A 16,673-nucleotide genomic window follows, 5' to 3' on the forward strand; every position below is an offset into this window, starting at 1 on the left:
TCCAGCCATTGATCTGTCTCTCGTCAGGCGGATGTTGAACATTGTATACATAGCGGTTGAAGAACTTTGTTTGTGCTATTTAGGGTATAGGGTCATCGTATATATCGATTTGTAGGTAGACTGGTCACTGCAGTAAAAAGATGACCAATATGTCAGGTGGAATTACTTAATGGTTAAAAATGATACGCCAGTAAAGCCACTTTAAAGTTCTTTTAAAAAGATATTGTTTCTTTTAAAAGAAATCTCGTGGCTTATTGAAAATACCGATACTTCTTATATTTCGCATAAAAATAAACAACTCCGAGTAATGACACCTTGGACTACTTGGAAGAATGAAACAATACGCCATTAAGTATAATAGGGTATCATTAATAGAGCATTCTTACAATGATACCAGCGACCAACGACATGCTGCCCCGCACACGTCGCATCTTTAGTATGTAAACAGAATAATCACGACAAGTATTCATTCACATCACCTAGCACTAGGCTCTAGTTACATTTAAGTCATTTCATATATTTTTTAATTAAAATGTCTTTTAATAAAGTTTTTTTTATCTTTTTTTATATATACAGGATGTCCCAAAAGTCGACGTCAAGTCGAAATTTTCTCATAGGTAATGCCACACCAGTTATCAGAAAAGTTAAAAAAAAAATTAAGTCATATATTTTTGAAGTTATGGAAATTTTCCTATTCCAGAAAATGTACACCATGTGACAGTCTTTTCATTCCTGTTGTTACAAATATTTACTTTTTGCCAAAAAAAATTCTCTAACGTCATCCCGAATAGTGCTTTATGTAACCTATGATCCTAAACCCTGTGCCGATCACTCCAACTTGTAGGAAAGTGTCATTTTATACCGTAACAAGTTTTCAAAATTAATTTTTCGCACTAGTTCAACTGATCGTCCTGAAAAAATAATTTACTATTCCAGTTTGGCAAGAAGCTTTAAAAGTTCGCGCATTTAATAAGGACCTGTCTGGACTTTGCAAGGTCATGATCATGGTCCAAGTTACTGTCTTCTGTTCTATAGCCACCTCAAAATAAACTAATTTATTGAACTATTAATTTGTGCAAGTTACTCGCCGGCTTATGGAATCATTTTAATAAAAATACGCTATTCAGGTACTTAAGACAAATAAGTTAAATCAAACCAAATTAATACAGATGTTATCAATTACGTTAATTAATTATATATGTAACAGTTAGAGAGTCGTAATTTTAAAGCGTTTCAATATCCATAGATTTTACAAATTATGTGATATCTGTTTTATATATCTATAAATGAGTTGTGATATCTGTTTGAGTACAAAATTCGACCAAAGATCTATGTATTCTGTAATATTTACAAAGCTTACTTCACCCTAAAACTGCAATATGCCTTGCGTTGCAAATATTTAGGTGCTGATAAAGTTGAGCATTCACTGTAATGAGCATTTGTACGAATGTTACATCATAGAACAATACGAGAACATTTTAGCGAGCATTCTATCGAGCATTCTGGCGAGCTTTTCCACTTCCACTTCTAAGACAAAACAGACTAGTTTGCCACCATCTTCTATTTTTCTCTGTTTACATAACTAATGAATAAGTACAGTTACAATAAATACAGTTACAATAAATACAGCACACGCGACCGTCAATTCTGACATCTTCGCGAAGAATATTTTTTGAAAATGTTCATAACAATGTTTGTTGTTCAGTCCGACAAGTATAAAAACAGCGAATGCTCGATGTTCTGTTACAAGTGAATGCTCAAGTCTATCAGCACCTTTTGACCAGTGACGCAATATGTACTTAATAGGATTTTACTTAAGCCCTCTTGAGACGATTAGATTTACCAATGGATCTAATTGTCATAGTATTTGGGAATCGATTTAAGCTTATGGTAATATAGGTATTGTTCCGTTAATAAGTATTATTTATGCCTTGCAATCTTTATATGTACTGAGTTTGAGACAAAAAATGTGAATTCTTCGTATGATTAGCAATTAAGTGTTAGTACGCCAACGTATTGTATTATCTATTAACGCCATTACTAGGTACACATTTTAATAAATCTTTTAATGATATCGACACAAATTATATTAATTACTATCTAAATTATTATAATAATAATTTTAATACGTAAACAATGGTACCACCGCTATGTGGAAACAGCTGCCCACTGAAGTAGTTCCGAACCAATTTGACTTCAAGAAAAGAGCGTACCAACTCTTAAAAGACGGGCAATTCACTCGCGAGCCCTCGCGCATTGAGAGTGTCCATGGGCGGCGGTATCACTTAACATCAGGTGAGCCTCCTTCCCGTTTGCCCCGTCCTATAAAAAAAAAAAAAAAAATGGTCTGCTGCATCAAAGTACGTATTTCCGAACCAATTCTCGCACACGTATAGCTATCATTGATTTGATATAAATGAACTACATATTTCTTATGCAAGTTGCGGCATACATTATTATTAAAAGGTTAGAAATATTGAATTCTACTATTGGCTTTATCATTAGAAGGACTATTGAGAGTTACAGAGTACAGACACAGATTAGCGTTTTAGACACGTGGCTGATTGTCGAGTTTGAAGATTCAGAGTTGAGACTTTCTCAGTTAAGAAACTTATTCGAATTTCAGATACAGGAGTCCGTACTTATGTCAGTTTCCTTTACAAGTATATTATATTTATTGTCGACCTAAGGATTGAGTCGGACTTAAATACAAGATTAACACTGCTCTTCATAAACGCCTCTATTTTTCTTTCATCAATACTAGTTATCACAATCGAATTATGAAAAATCCTATTGACACAAAAATTTAGGTCTGGGCCTCAGCCTTTTGTATCTGTTTCGTGATCATGTTTTTATTCTAATGCACAAGTGGTGATTAGGCATCTGCTTGACTTACCCTGTCGTCATTTTGGGTTTAAGTTAGGGCATACCGGTTTTCTCACGATGTTTTCCACCGTAAGAGGGAATTTTAAATGCGCACATAGAAAGTCCATTTGTGCTCAGTGCTAAGTGACACACGCCAACAATGCTCAAATTATTATATTTATTCTAATTCTATTTCAGTGATATGTTTTTCTTTCTCAACGTTGGGAATATGCCAAAAATTTGTTAATGTGGTTGTTTTCTTTGAACAGTTACAATGAAAGTATATTTTGACAAAAGAATTTTAACAATTTGGAGACAGAACTCCAGCGTAATAGAAAAGTAAAGCTCGTTGTAAATCACAATCAGCGTCGTATGGACTTTTTGCTAACAGAAAGTAACGTAGCTCCTTAGGTACCCTTTCTGTCGACATTATCACACTTTACGTGTTACCTACGTGACCCGTCGAACTGTTAAGACTCGAACTTACGATCCTATGACTCAGAAACATTTCCAACAACTTTCTTAGAATTTCCTCGATTTCGACATGGTCTTATCCTTTAGCTGCGTTTGGTTTAAAAAATATTTAGCATTTAGCTATATATTAGGTCCTTACATATGAAATTGGCGTTTTGTATGGGAGGAACAAAAAGTCGAATATTTTCAAATATAATATATTTAATTAATCAAAGTATGAACCATTGTTTTCTATGCACTTTTGCCATCTCATAGGTAGTTCATTGATCCCTTTACTAAAAGAAACAGTCGGACGGGAATCAATAAAATCTGTAAAGGCGATTTGGACTGACCCATCAGAGTTAAATTTTTTCCCTTGCAAGAAGTTGTCCAAATTTCGAAAAAAATGGTAATCTGTTGGAGCAAGGTCCGGGGAGTACGGAGGATGTATTAGACATTGTGCAGTGTGTGGACTAGCGTTGTCGTGAAGTAACAGTAGCGTGGAGCGATTGACCAGCCTAGGTTGTTTAGCCGCTAGCTTTTCCATCATGGTTTGCAATTGCTGACACTATTGTCACTGATGTCTATACATCAGCCGTAATAGTCTGGCCAGATTTGAGAAAACTGCAATGAACAATACCGGCACTAGTCCACCAAACGCTTACAAGTAACTTTTTTAGGATTACTTTTCGCTTGGGGCAGGATTTGGCTGGCTGGCCAGGATCCAACCATTGCGCTGAGCGCTTCCGATTATCGTAAAGAATCCATCTTTCATCACAGGTAATGATTCGGTTTAAAATACCTTCATTATTGTGCCGGTTCAGTAATGTAACGCAGCAGTCGACACGCGTTTGCCGGTTTGCTTCAGTCAATTCGTGAGGTACCCACCTTTCAAGCTTTTTAATCTTCCCAATTTGCTTCAAGTGAATTAAAACAGTTTTATCACTAACACCGCAGCCTGCAGCTAACTCGGACGTGGTTTGCGATGGATCCGCTCCACAATAGCCTTCAATACTTCATTATCAACTTGGGTCTCAGGCCGTCCGAAAAAGTTGGAACCAAAAATGAACTGTGTTTTCTTTTGCAATATGACCGCCATACACATCATTCACCCTTCGAGTCGTTTCCGCAACACTAGTGCCACGGCGGAACTTGTACTCGTAAATAATGCGAAACTTTAAGTTTTCCATTTTGTAAAGTGAGTGACGCAAACAGAAAAACAAAAGAAAAAAACAAATGAATGACGGTCATCGGCACAAATACATGAGTAAATAGCTGTACAAATTTGAATTTGGAATTCCTTACCAAAGAGGAGAACATCATGATTAAAGTGGCCAGTACGAAATACGCCAATTTCATATGTAACGACCTAATATTTATCACGTACACTTTTGTAATTTACGATAGGTATTAAATAATAGTGATAATGCGATACATTCTCGTTGGAAAGAATAAATAATGATCTTTTGTATTTTAAAATGCATGTTGGTGTGCGGAGAGAAAGGAAGAACTTTCATTAACCACCTGAAAAAATTTTGTTAAACCTGAAAAAGTTGAAAACATTTTCTTGGGGGATCGTCCTATTCCTGTTTGTTTTATAGCTAAAGAAAATCATTTTAGGGCTCGGGATGCCTTCATTCTGACGCGCGAAAAGACTAAGAATTTCGCAAAGCTATTTGGGTTGTTACAAAATGTTCGGAGCAGCAAATTTTCAGCTTTTTTCATAGCTACTATTGACGAAACATTGAATGGCAACATGGAAGAGATCATCATCTCCAACGCCAAAGAAAAGCAAAGGTTTTTTGGGAAACCAATAGGTGGTAACCGTTTTGAGAGAATTTTCTCCTAAAGTTCCTTAAACGCTCAGCCAAATCTAATAAGGGTGGCATAATTAAAACAACATATTGAAATATAACTGTAATTATTAAAAATATTACTATTAATATATAATGTAACAATTATTGTTAATTATTAAAATACATCGGAATACTTGCATTAACAAAAATCAGATCCATCGTTACAATTTATAAGCAATTCCATAATACGATCTACCTATATTTACTACGCAAGGAACAAATTTAAGGCGAAATGAATAATTGGCATTATTATGCTTAAATGCAAGATTCAGTAACAATAAACGTCGACTGTTATAGCTTAGTTCTGTACTCTGTGAACCTACTTACAAACCAACGACAAAATTGTTATAGAGTAAATTAATAGTGGGTTTTTCTGTTATTTTTACAGAACAGCTGGGCGCTTAGCTCATCTGATTTTAAACTTCTAATAACTCTCAATTCCAGAAGACTCGTCTTTCAAGAAGGTAACAGCGTGTGTGTAAAATATATGGAAAAAAATAATTATGTACAGGTTCGAAGTAGTGATGCAACGAATATATATTTTTCGAAGTATTTTCATGAAAGCCTTGTACTGTCACCTAAGAAAGATTATTTTTGACCAATAGGAATATAAAACAGAAAAAGAAATCACCTCATACCCGAGAAGATAAATATGTATTGTGATTTTTGAACAAAAAATTGTCATTAGTTAATTCGAATTATTATCTTAGTCAAAAAATATGTATTAATTGTTGTATCACAAGCTTCCAGAAATTTCCTTGATGGCATTGTAGTTTTAATTTATTGTTGCAATTTACAAAAAAAGTCCGACAAAAAATATTCTCCTTCATAATAATAACGCTGTACAAGGCCGATGTATCGCGTTCCTTTTCTTATAAGTACACAAAAGGCAGTGTCACGTACTTCAATGATAGAGATCCAATTAAAATACCTAGATTATAGTTGTACTCTGTAGCTATTGTGCTAATGAAAAATTATATAATCACTGAATGCAACGCTTCAACAACGCCTTCACCAGTCTAGCCTGTAGGTTATGTTTGCCACCATACGTGACCAAAAACCAATCAGTCGTTGTGAACAATTTTTTTTAATCCATAATAAAGAATTCGCTTGATGGAATTAGCCTGATGTATTGGTAATTTTAATTTCATTTATTTTTATACTAAACCACTTCCCGATAAAAAAAAGTAGAAATTTAAATACCCAACCGAAACACTTTTAACCTCAAAACCATGTTTGAATTTTTTTTTACAAATTTTTTTTTTGAATAGTTATCCTCAATCAGCACAAACAATTGCAACTCTACCATAAAATTAATAATCTTTTTAGGCATTTAAATACTGTTCAAAAGGTCTTTTGAGAGCCTAATAAAGACTAGACGAGAAAAGCAGGCCAGGCTGGACAAGTGGCAATGACTGACGTTGGCAATCTATTTCCAGTCTTAATATAATCTCAATAAATTTTGTGCTTTACCAATATTGTGATGTTCTTAGGAAGCTAACAGCGAAGCAATAACAATATACCCTAATAATACAACTTACGAATACGTAAATACATAGCTTAAAAAGAAAATTGTAAAGAAATAATTTATATAAAATTGTAACAAAATTTCGTAGATTTTTTTTTAAATATAAGATCAAAGCAATACAAATTGTGCCAAGTCCCGGGTCTAACCTTAAAACTTATAATTAATACGTAAATTTTACAACACGTAGTCCATTCGAGACGGTAAGTCATTGTCAGTTTGATTTCTAATCACATAATTGACAATCGCAAGCATACATGAAAATAAAATTGATGTGTAATAACAAATATTGACAAATTACCGTTTCATATGTCATCTTACAATAATGTCAATTTAACGTCACTTGTACGTCAACCTGAAACTACTTGCGATTGTCAATAATACAGTCGCGTAGCGTAGTGGGTTCGGGCCAAATTTTACAATAAACAATAAAAATATTTCAACCATTAAGAAAAACACTTTTTGAACGGATTAAAGCTTAACGGATTAAGTTTGCATAGGTCACCGTGCCCACGCACGCTGAAAAGCACGCGAAACGTCGAAAAACAAATTAAAATGTAGAATTATAAGTTTTTAATAATAATACATAGCTTTAATCCGTTCAAAGAAGTTTTTCTTAATATGTAAAAGCTATTTTAACAAAAGACAATACTATATTTCAACCATTCCATAATTTTATCGCAACTACAAATTCGGACCGATTGAAAATAGCACGAAATGTTTCATTACTTATTCTGTGACGTATTCGACGAAACGCGTTTCTTTAGATCATATTTTGTAGCGATAGCTGGCAATACCGTCTATTATTACTTGCGGGGATTCCCCGTTTTTTTGTGCTTGGATTGTTTATGACCATAAACAGCGATAATGATAAGTCAACGAAATTTTCTCGCAGAAAACTTATCTAAAATATATATGTTACTATACATAACATACATTAAATTAAAATACCTAAATAAGAGGACGGAAAATTGTTAACCGCCCCGGGCGTCCAACACCCACGCTACGCCGCTGACTTAATGCATATACAATTGACAATGACTTCGTATGAGACCAGAAAATCAATAAAAATGAGTATTACTAATCTTAAATCTATGTAAATAATACTTCTTTAAAGGCTATTTATATTGTCAACCATTATTCTCCTGTCGCTCGGCGCGCGACCAACATTATACCGCCCATACTTGTGTAAATATGTTCAGATTTTTTGAGTTATATCATCTTTATATCAAGATGAGTATTTGATTTTATTCTATGAGACTCAAAGTACATAAATGCCAGTCCTATAATTATAATATATAAATCTCCGCTAAATTCATCTCACAGCTCCTGGTAAGGCTAACTTGGACATTATTTGAACACATTGTTATACAATGAACTCATAATATACATTTTATTTTGTCATTAATTTTGCGTACGCCTTGTTTTAAGTATATAACAAGCCGGTCTTGCGATATTTTCCTTTGCAGTACGGGGACAACCTGTTTGCCTTTTTATACAAAATATGTTTACGTTTGATAAAGAGACTGAATGTTTCAGAATCAGAACAGTTCAAACAGACAATCACTTTTTTTATAAACATGGGAATAACGTTGCACCTGTGCCTAGTACTAATCTGTAACTGTCAATAGCAATTGCAATAATGAACGTCTCAATAGAATTAATTATCACCTTGGTTACAATAATTGGAAACAAATGACAGATAAAAATAACGAGTTTTAAAATAAAATTGAAATTGCGCCATCTATACTTTACTGATAAAATTTAAAGTTTACTGACACGAAATATAGATGGCGCTATTTTAAATTAAGCTTTTTTGACATATTTATAGTTAGTTAATTATTCTCTATTCCTCAAATTATGATTCATATAGGCAAGCTCACATTGTTAAAAAGTGGCACAGAAGTGTTATTTAGTTGATTTTTGGGTCCAAATATAATTTGTTTCCGTAGATTTAAAATGTATATTATGAGTCCTGTATATAAACGACACTTGAGAGCCCAAACGAATTTTATATCAGGTAGCATTTAGCATTTCCCCTGATAAATTCATTTGCGCAAAGATGGTACAATCGACTTACTCTGTATACTGATGGTACAATGTATTTCGATTAAGTGCACATGAATTTGAATTATATAAATAATGTAATTAATACGCGTTTATATCCGTTATATTATATGCTTTAGTGAATTTATAGCTATGTTCTTAATTTAAAATCTCTAATACGACTTGTGTTGGATACAAACTAATTTGGGAGTCTTCAATTAGTACGGAAGCCATTTCATATGTTTAGGTTTTATCGTAAAAATTTATATATATTTTCTTTAACTAGACCCTTTTATAACCAAAGTAATGTCAGAAGTAAGTCGATTCAACCTTTACCATATTAATTCTAACATTGTTCATTGAGTTCTTAAATACAAAAAGGTGAAGAGTTCCAAGTCAAGCACACAGCAGCAAGACGAGATTAAAGACAAATTTTGAAGATTTTAAAGCTATAACAATTAATAACAAATCAAAAGAAAATACATAACTCTAAAACACGATTTAATTACAACATTGTTAATTTGCATGCTCAACGCTCAGCCATGCATATGTAAAATCCAATATGACTTTAACTGTGACCATGCGTAACTAAACGTGTTTTAACAAGTTAAGATATTTTCTTTTAAACGACAAAAATAATACCGTAAGATACTTGAAGTTAGCGCCATCTATGGACGTGTCCAGGCATTAAGAGTGAGTGTAGAGCGGCAGATAGAGGTCGCGGGTGTTACGTCTGTGACGTCACACGGCGGCAGGAGAGGCTGACTGTCAGTGCCATTTTGACTTTTGCGCGAATATGTCAGCTCGGAGATTCTGTGCGAAACATATGCCAAGAATCTGAAAACGTTATTTAAATTAGAATTACATATTAACATTAAAATCTTTTTTTGACAGACGATTCACTGTTACTTTTAAGCCGCTTGCCTTCGACATGCCAACTTAAATAATGTTTCGCCGGGAATCGAATATAGGACATGAAGTTAATGGCTTATAGCTCAGAACTCTTAATGTGCACTTTAGTGCACTGTGCAGTTTTAGCACTTATGCAAAATGGCTATTTTGTTTTAAAAAAAAATGCGAATTTTATCTACTGTACATATAGAATACTACTGGTACTCCTTACAGATCGTAGATTATAGAATGCATATCTATCAAATGCGATATCTGTAAACATTATGGTTGTATAAAATACCTGTATTTTTAATGTAAATATAAAAAAAAACATTAACATGCAATGACACCTATAAGTACATATGTGTACACGTTAAGTGTAACACTAAGTATGAGTTCTTGTCAGAAAATTACATACGAGAGTCATACTTAGCGCATTCGCATCTTAAAGCATGCTTCAATACTTACTTGTGCAAAAGCAGTGCAAACAGCAGAAGTAGCAACTACCAACAAATTGTGATCAAACCATTCTTCAGCTGCCTCTAAACATCCCTTTTCATATATTATCTTAGCTATATCATAATTCTATAACAAAAAAAAAATAAGAAAACATAAACATACAAACATCCTTACTTTGTCATATACGAGTGATAAGGACAAAACATTGTTATTTCATGAGAAAATGCATAACAAATGTTTTTAACGCAACAAAAGGAATGAAGCTGTTTTTTTTAAATTCATCCTAAGAACACACGCAAAATCAACGCAATACACGTTCTAATAACTAAAACCAGGAAAAACAAATGAATAAATAATTGACGCAAACTTTATGACATCCTTATAACCGAGTGTTAATATTGTCAAATTGTATTGTATGGAATCTCCATTTCCTTGCTCTGAGGTCTTAACTAGTTAAATTTAATGATTAGTCAAATACCTATTACTTTGTTTGTATGGTTTGGTTAAAGAAATAAATTTTAAAAAAATGGTCCTAGAAAAATATAGTAGCGTCGTTTACGAACGTTTATTTATTTATTATTTATTAACACTTCGTTACATTACAATATAAAAATTGAACATAATTAAATCAAAAGGAGGGCAATTGGCGGCCTTATCGCTTTCGAGCGATCTCTTCCAGGCAACCACTGTGCGTAACGAAAAAAAATGTATTAAATTACATAAGGTAGGCAAGAAGTGCAAAAATACATATTACATATAGTTATAAAGAAGAAACTAAACAGGAACAAAAAATAAACTAAACTGATACTGGATACACTGAACGTTCTTACGTGACGGTAAAACATAGACAAGCTTCTTGATAAATAAATACTGAAAATTTATCCAGTCCTAGATATAATCGATAGCGTTATATAACGCTTACATTTTTCCTTCCTCGCAATTTAAAAATATTGTCTATTAATCGTTAACTAGTGCGTTCCTTATCTATAGAAAAAAACAATATCCAAGTTTAGTCCCCTCTATGTAATTTTTTACTTATATTTTTGTAACTACATTCTGTATTATAGATTAAAATTCTGTTCTATTGAATCCACTATTTATATTCTGTATGAGTTAATATAGATAATAAATTACAACGTATTGCTTAACGCGCGAAAAGTAATCATAAAGTTTGCGTCTCTACAGATTACACAAAATGTTTAGTGAGAACCTGCAACGCTAATGGTCCTAAGACTGTAGCTGCAACGGGCGCAAAATGTCGTTGGAGCCAATCTTCACCCGCTACCAAACAACCTCGCTCGTGTATTACGTGTTCGCTAACTTGCTATGTAAAATATATTATTTATATGTAGTCTCCCATTGGTGGATTCGATCCTGGCTGTGCACCAGTGCATTACATTTGCTCGACCGGTGAAAGAAAACATCTTGAGGGAACTGAATTGCCTTAGAACCAAAAAGTCGAAGGCATGTGTCAGGCACAGGAGGCTGATCACCTAACAATGTCTTACACATGTCGTCGACTTTTTGGTACTAATGTCGGTTTCCTCGTGTTTTTCTTCGCCGTACGAGCGAATGTTAGCACTTTATTTTGTGATACTAAAAATATTGATAAATCAGCAGCTATGATGTCACAATAGGGTGCAGTCTATTCTCAATTGAATATTGTTTGAGTAGGGTTTTTGACAACTTTTTGACAATGACAACTTGTGACAATTGACGTGTAAAGAAAAAATATCTTATATAATTATTCTATATATAAATCTTCTATAATTTATTAATATTTCAATCTCTCAAATTAAGATTTAAGTTCAAAAATGCCGTAAGAACTGGCAATAAAATCTCCACCATTATGACATGGAAGACTCATATTAGGATTTAGATACTCTTTCGTCTCTTTCTGTCAAATTGCATTTACGCTGTGTGGAAAAGAGACAGATGTTTAGTTAACACGGTTAAAATATTTTGTAAATCTTACATAAGTCGGCTTCCTGACGTCATAACCGCACTGTTTGTTGCGTATAATATCTTGCGGTTTTGTGCGGCAACAGCTGAACGGAACGCCACAAGCCTCGCGCGAACCAACAACGCCGCTCGAACAATTGAAGTAGGCGTTCCTGTCCCAGTCACGAGGACCTTCTACCCCACAGCATTGTAACTGGAAAATTGTATTCCTTTAAAATATTTAAGAATAATAATTCTTACTAAATACAAAATTCGAGGCGACAGGCTTAAAAGTGCGCCAGCAAACCCTGATGCGCTGAGTTTGAATCACGGATGTGCACAAATGGTCTGGCGCATTTAACACTCGTACGGTGATAGAATACATTAAGGAAAGTCATGCCTTAGACTGGACATGTCAGGCAAATGAAAACTCATCATTTGAATTCAAAAGCGGTTCTGTATTTAATCGACAAAGCTTACCACAGATGATAAAGGCTGGATTCAATTCCAGGCGAAACGTTAATTATTTTGTTTGACAGAAGGTTGCTCGTTAACATGTCTTATAAAACCCTCAACAAACGTTTACGTGTTACTTTAAACTCATTAGCAAAATCCTAAAAACTTAGTACAGACCTACAAATGTTAAAAATACAAACCCATTCTTCTTGAATCCAGTCAATTAGGTTTTGTTGGTCGGGATCCTCTCTGTAGTGAGTGATAAATGTTTGAAATCCAGTTGTGGCTTGGGTTTTAATCTATAAAAAAATTATTAAATCATAAACGATGCAGAGCTGGCAAAGTTTTTATTATTGGATTCTCGTCAATCACCATAATTATTACAGGTGAATTATTAACCAACAACAAGGTCTTTTTGCAGGATCGGACTTTGTTGACAGGGTAACTCTTAAATTGATAATACAGATAAAACTTTGGTATTAGTCAAAAAATATAAAAATAAATGGAAAAGCAGAAACATATTAAAATAGCTGAACATTTCTAGTTTAACCAGGGAATAAAAAAATGTAAATGAATTTTTCATTGTTTTTTCATTACTATTAGTACTGAAACAATTTCTTTACTAATTACTATTAGTAGTAAACAATTTCTTTACTTCACAAAACAGGGAAATAATGGTCAACAAAGAATCTAGATAGACAGTCTTACGTCAAGCAGTTTCTTCTAGGAAGTCCAGACATAAACCAGCACAACATTAATAATAAGAATAATTTAAGCTTTAACACTTGTTAGTACCAGATTAGGAAAATATCTTCAGGAAACCAGCATGCCTTAGAGCCATAATAGAGAGTGTATCACGGCTCCGAAGACTGATCACCTACCTGTCTATTAATAAAAAATCATAAAACAGATACTGAGTCCTAAAAGGCCACTGAGTTTTTATTTACTAAACTTAGCATAAAGATTGCAACGGCTTAGTGATTTAGAATTATCTAAGTAGCAGAACTAACCCAATCTTTAAAGACGAAGAATAATATGCCAGTTGTCATTTCAGCAAGCAGCAATAAGGCAAGGAAAACAGCATACTGTAAAAAATTACAAATAACCATTAGCACATTTATTTTAGCTTTTTGCGGCACAAAGATAGTTAAGATTACATACATATTTGTTTAAAACAAAATTATCTGATTATTTACATGAGTAAACAAATAAACAGCTTAAAAAGTTAAAGTAACTTACACAAGCTAGCAAACAAGTGTTCTCACGCAATGCTCCAATGCAACCCGTAAACCCTATAATGAATGTAATAGTTCCTGAAAGTGATAATTACTAGTTTTAGTCAGAAGAAGTAAATTCACAATTAAAGAACCTATAACACTTAATAATTGAATTATTATATTAGGTATTTCTAATTTGTTGAACATACCAAAATAAAATAATATAAAATAACATTTTTTTTTGTTGTTAATTGTTGAGTCAAATATAACATAAACACAAAATAACTCTAAAAAGCCTGTTTACACTAACTTATTTATATTGTTTATTTTATTACATTCTCAAGGAACCCTCTCCATTATTCATTGATTGCAACTAAAGCACAATCTTTTTCATATTTACAGTTCATTAATTGTGTCACGATAAGGCTATTGCATAAACTGTACTAAATAGTATTGTGTAACCAAACCCACAATGGAGACCACAAAAGAATTGATGTGTTAATTTATAAGAATTATAATATATTTCAAACTTTATGTAAATTTGTATTTATTTATTTTAAACCAATAGTTTATACAAGTAAATGGTGTCACAATTTACTTTGTTTTAATTGACATACATACTTAAATTTCAATAGCACATTTGTATTGTGTGCTCGGCACTGACCTTACCTCTATAATGATTAGCAACAGATAATTAAGAAATTGTAAAGTAGGTAATGAGTGGAATGCTAATTTCATTCTAATTTAGAACAAAGAATTATTTTGAACACTTTGAGAATTATTTTACATACATCACTTTTCATGTTTATGTTGGAAAAACCATAATGATTAAACAATACTATTAATATATAAATAAAGGCAACCTTGATTATCTGCACATCTTAAACTGAATTAAAATAAAGAAAATAATTTAAAGAGAGTAATCTAAAATATGGTTTATGGATGTACCCCTCTTCACCATAACTTTCTATGAACAAAAGATAAAATTAAAATATTTTTTCATGACAATAAAATATCGACCTAAAAACTAAATCAATTAATTGTCTGTGATATGTTCTTCATGTGTGTTATCAGACATCAAAACAGTTTAATCAATTTCTAACTTACCACAACATATAAATATAAAAGCAGGATCTAATGCAATATTTGTGAGTCTTGAAAGATTACTAAAGGTGTCCTTTTCAGTCCACGCCCAAATACCCACCGCTAGTACAATAAGTCCAAGAAACTAAAAGAGACAATTTCAAATTATTTCTACCATAAATAATACATTAAACCAAACTGAAAGTAAAATATTATTTTTATTCGGATTTAGTCAAAATGTTGTGGGTTTTTAAGTTCAGTTGAATTAAATTATATCACAATCTATAATTAGTCTAATAAATGTTCTTATAGATTAGACTAGAGAGACTAGAGGCTTATTGAAATTCAAAATTAAGCACAGGTTTGTTAAGTTAAATAAATAGTGTTGTAAAAAATTATGAAAGGCAAGGCAAATATGTAATGTAAATAATGAAAAGTTGAAAGAGTTATCCAATTTTTCAAGTAGACAAGATATGTAAGTAGATTGAGATTCAATTATATTTAATGAGATAAAATTATAAATGTAGTAGACTTAAATCTCTTGTTACAGAAATTTTGACTAGCCTGTGTAAACATGTCCACATGCTGTCTATAATTTCTCAAAAATAAACTTGTAATTAAACCCTAAATTATAAAAACCCTTTTGTTATAATTATATATTCTAAGTGTACCTGACATTTAGAAACATGAAATACTTTGCGTGGGAATTTGATTCTTTGTTTGGCCTTAGCAAGAGGTTTTAAATATTTGTATAGATTTTTACTATACTGATATTTATTGTACCTCCTGATTATGCTGCTGTTACTAGCAGTGAAACTCTTGTTATTTCTATTTCGATTTTTTTAATTCTCAGGTTTTTAAACAGGATATAAGTCCAATTCAACACTATAGTGAATGGAGCCTTGAGTCACACAAAGAAACAAGTAATGTAAGATTAGATAAGTCTACGTAAATTGTTACCGATACAGAATCTAGAATATTTAATTTTTATTTTATTACTTACCCAAAAAAGGACATTCACTCCAAAAATAACATATTTAAGGCAACAGCTTACTTCGGTAGTGTCACGTCGATATTTTCTAATACTAGGCATTTTAAAGCATTACTTTCTCGTTAATAACTAGAAATTAACTTGAATAACATTAAATCGTTAATATAATACTTAAGGTCTACATTTGTCTTATAATTTAGTTAAATTTTACTTTAGTAAATGTAGGTCAAAAAATTAAATAAAAATAACGCGAACTTAGCGAAGTCAAAGAACGACCATTTCTAATTCAATACAATACCAAAACCCAAACATATTTTTAAGCACTGTTATAGTTGTCAGAAGTCTCATATCACTTTTTAACCTGTGGTAAGAAGTCATACTAAGGTGACAGCTGACAGAGATTATAGGAGGCAGCGGGTAACAAGAACCACAGAATTGATATTAAATAAGGTTATGAGAAAAGTAAAAATTATATATAGTAATAGACATATTCAGCCAGCTATTTCTCGTTCGCCATGTTTTTTCTCGTTACATATTTTAAGGAATGTGTGCCGTCCACATCGATTACTTCATGTTGTGCTGTGCCCATATCATTTATAAAGTTACAATTACGTAATTATTTTATTTGTGATTGTGGTTTGGAAGAGGGTACCCGTGATTACTAAGTAAACAGTCTTATTACCACGTACTACCTTTAACAGAACAATATGAATTTAAGATTATTTTTTGGCACCATTCGTATCCGATCATAATTATAAATTAATTAATATCTATTGATAGTGAATGTAAAATATATCTCCACACGGCAAATATAAAATGTTTGGTCCTTCAAATAATGCTACATTTTAGAGTACTTTCAAATATTTCAGCTACTAAAACTAAGTAGAAGA

The 16,673-nt window shown here is 32.4% G+C and overlaps 1 protein-coding gene across 3 annotated transcripts; it reads right to left on the minus strand.

Moving 5' to 3' along the window:
• Positions 1-7,282: 7,282 nt before the first annotated feature.
• Positions 7,283-16,356, minus strand: LOC123708204 (tetraspanin-5). 3 transcript variants are annotated; one of them, XM_045658784.1, is made up of 9 exons: positions 15,796-16,356; positions 14,817-14,937; positions 13,732-13,805; positions 13,503-13,577; positions 12,693-12,791; positions 12,071-12,250; positions 11,306-11,419; positions 10,105-10,221; positions 7,283-9,582 (listed from the first exon to the last, which is right to left on the minus strand). In XM_045658784.1, the coding sequence occupies exons 1-9, from the start codon at positions 15,883-15,885 to the stop codon at positions 9,514-9,516; spliced, it is 939 nt and encodes a 312-aa protein (XP_045514740.1). In that variant the 5' UTR covers positions 15,886-16,356; the 3' UTR covers positions 7,283-9,513. The 3 variants fall into 3 exon arrangements, with proteins under 3 accessions (XP_045514740.1, XP_045514737.1, XP_045514739.1); XM_045658781.1 differs by lacking the exon at positions 11,306-11,419 and having other exon boundaries at positions 15,796-16,333; XM_045658783.1 differs by lacking the exons at positions 11,306-11,419; positions 13,503-13,577 and having other exon boundaries at positions 15,796-16,344.
• Between the last annotated feature and the right edge of the window lie 317 nt (positions 16,357-16,673).

Source organism: Pieris brassicae, chromosome 4, assembly GCF_905147105.1.
Source record: "Pieris brassicae chromosome 4, ilPieBrab1.1, whole genome shotgun sequence".
Taxonomy (NCBI): Eukaryota; Metazoa; Arthropoda; class Insecta; order Lepidoptera; family Pieridae; genus Pieris; species Pieris brassicae.